General features: G+C 65.1%; 1 protein-coding gene across 1 annotated transcript; it reads left to right on the top strand.

The window, feature by feature from the left end:
- Positions 1-245: 245 nt before the first annotated feature.
- On the top strand, positions 246-1961 carry KCNA3 (potassium voltage-gated channel subfamily A member 3; the record flags this gene model as incomplete). Its single annotated transcript, XM_084242238.1, has 1 exon — positions 246-1961. One exon carries the CDS (start codon positions 246-248, stop codon positions 1959-1961), a length of 1716 nt encoding a protein of 571 aa, XP_084098364.1.
- Between the last annotated feature and the right edge of the window lie 408 nt (positions 1962-2369).

The following is a 2369-nucleotide window of genomic DNA, read 5'->3' as shown; positions in this document are numbered from 1 at the left end:
GCGCGCGCGGTGGGCGGGCACCCCGAGTGGACGCGGAGGGGGGGCCGGGCGCGCGCGCCCCGCGGGCGGGCGGGCGGGGCGGGGAGAGCCGGAGGGGGCGGCGCCTCCTCGGAGGCGCGGGGCGCCCGCGCCAGACCCGGACGGAGCCTCGCGGCGGCGGCGCCGGCTGCGGCGCGGCAGCAACAGGCGGGCGGGCGGGCGCGCGCGGAGGGGCCGCCACCCCGCGCCGTCGCCGCGCGCCGCGCATGGACGAGCAGCTCAGCCTCCTGCGCTCGCCGCCGCCGCCCGCCGCCCGCCACCGCGCCCACCCTGCGCACGAGCCGGCGCGCGGCGGCGGCGCCCACACCCCGCTGCACCCCGGCCGCGCCGAGCCCGCCGCGGGCCCCGCGCAGCCGCCGCCGCCCCCCGACATGACGGTGGTGCCCGGGGACCACCTGCTGGAGCCGGACGCGGCGGGCGCCGGCGGGGACCCGCCCCAGGGCGACCGCTACGAGCCGCTGCCGCCCGCGCTGCCCCCCGCCGGCGAGCAGGGCTGCTGCGGGGAGCGCGTGGTCATCAACATCTCGGGGCTGCGCTTCGAGACGCAGCTCAAGACCCTGTGCCAGTTCCCGGAGACGCTGCTGGGGGACCCCAAGCGCCGCATGCGCTACTTCGACCCGCTCCGCAACGAGTACTTCTTCGACCGCAACCGGCCCAGCTTCGACGCCATCCTCTACTACTACCAGTCGGGGGGGCGCATCCGCCGGCCGGTCAACGTGCCCATCGACATCTTCTCCGAGGAGATCCGCTTCTACCAGCTGGGCGAGGAGGCCATGGAGAAGTTCCGCGAGGACGAGGGCTTCCTGCGCGAGGAGGAGCGGCCGCTGCCCCGCCGCGACTTCCAGCGCCAGGTGTGGCTGCTCTTCGAGTACCCCGAGAGCTCCGGGCCGGCGCGGGGCATCGCCATCGTGTCGGTGCTGGTCATCCTCATCTCCATCGTCATCTTCTGCCTGGAGACGCTGCCCGAGTTCCGCGACGAGAAGGAGTACCCCGCCTCGACGGCGCAGGACCTGCCCGAGGCGCCCGGCAACGGCACGTCGGGGCCCCCCGCGGGCGCGTCCAGCTTCTCCGACCCCTTCTTCGTGGTGGAGACCCTGTGCATCATCTGGTTCTCCTTCGAGCTGCTCGTGCGCTTCTTCGCGTGCCCCAGCAAAGCCACCTTCTCGCGCAACATCATGAACCTGATCGACATCGTGGCCATCATCCCTTACTTCATCACGCTGGGCACCGAGCTGGCCGAGCGCCAGGGGAATGGCCAGCAGGCCATGTCCCTCGCCATCCTGAGGGTCATCCGCCTGGTGAGGGTCTTCCGCATCTTCAAGCTCTCCCGCCACTCCAAGGGGCTGCAGATCCTGGGGCAGACCCTGAAGGCGTCCATGCGGGAGCTGGGGCTGCTCATCTTCTTCCTCTTCATCGGGGTCATCCTGTTCTCCAGCGCCGTCTACTTCGCAGAGGCCGACGACCCCGCGTCGGGGTTCAGCAGCATCCCCGACGCCTTCTGGTGGGCCGTGGTCACCATGACGACGGTAGGGTACGGGGACATGCACCCAGTGACCATAGGGGGCAAGATTGTGGGGTCGCTCTGCGCCATCGCTGGGGTCTTGACCATCGCTCTGCCGGTCCCTGTGATTGTTTCCAACTTCAATTACTTCTACCACCGGGAGACCGAGGGGGAAGAGCAAGCCCAGTACATGCACGTGGGGAGCTGCCAGCACCTGTCCTCGTCCGCGGAGGAGCTCCGGAAAGCCAGGAGCAACTCCACGCTGAGTAAGTCGGAGTATATGGTCATCGAGGAGGGAGGTATGAACCATAGCACTTTCCCCCAGACCCCCTTCAAAACGGGCAATTCTACTGCCACCTGCACCACGAACAATAATCCCAACTCCTGTGTCAACATCAAAAAGATATTCACTGACGTTTAATCTATGGTACAAGTGACATGCTGTGCTCGGTAGTGTGTGGAACGTGCCCCCTTGGTCTGCGTATGCCCTTGTTTTATACATTTCCAGACCATTCATCCAGGAAAGGACAGCAAGAAGTGGAATGCACACTTCATTCACCCTCTCCCTACTGCTTCATACTGAAACAGGTGTCTGTTTTGCAAGCGGGCTGCATTCTCTCAGCTCTCCCTTTTATTTTTTTTTTCCTTCCTCTCAAGCTTGCAAACAAAAAAACTTGACTTTAAACTTGACTTCTAGTACACACCCTACTTAAAAAGCAACACCGACAACTGGGTACATCCTGGGAGGAAATGAAACAGAAGAACCGGTAGAGTCACTGTTTGAACTGTTTAACCTCAAAAGCAAAGGCAGTTGTTTCTTTACTGAGTA

This window comes from Talpa europaea (assembly GCF_964194135.1).
Source record: "Talpa europaea genome assembly, chromosome: 9".
Lineage (NCBI taxonomy): Eukaryota > Metazoa > Chordata > Mammalia > Eulipotyphla > Talpidae > Talpa > Talpa europaea.
Note: the sequence above shows the minus strand (reverse complement) of the source record. Positions and strands in the feature narration are given on the sequence as shown.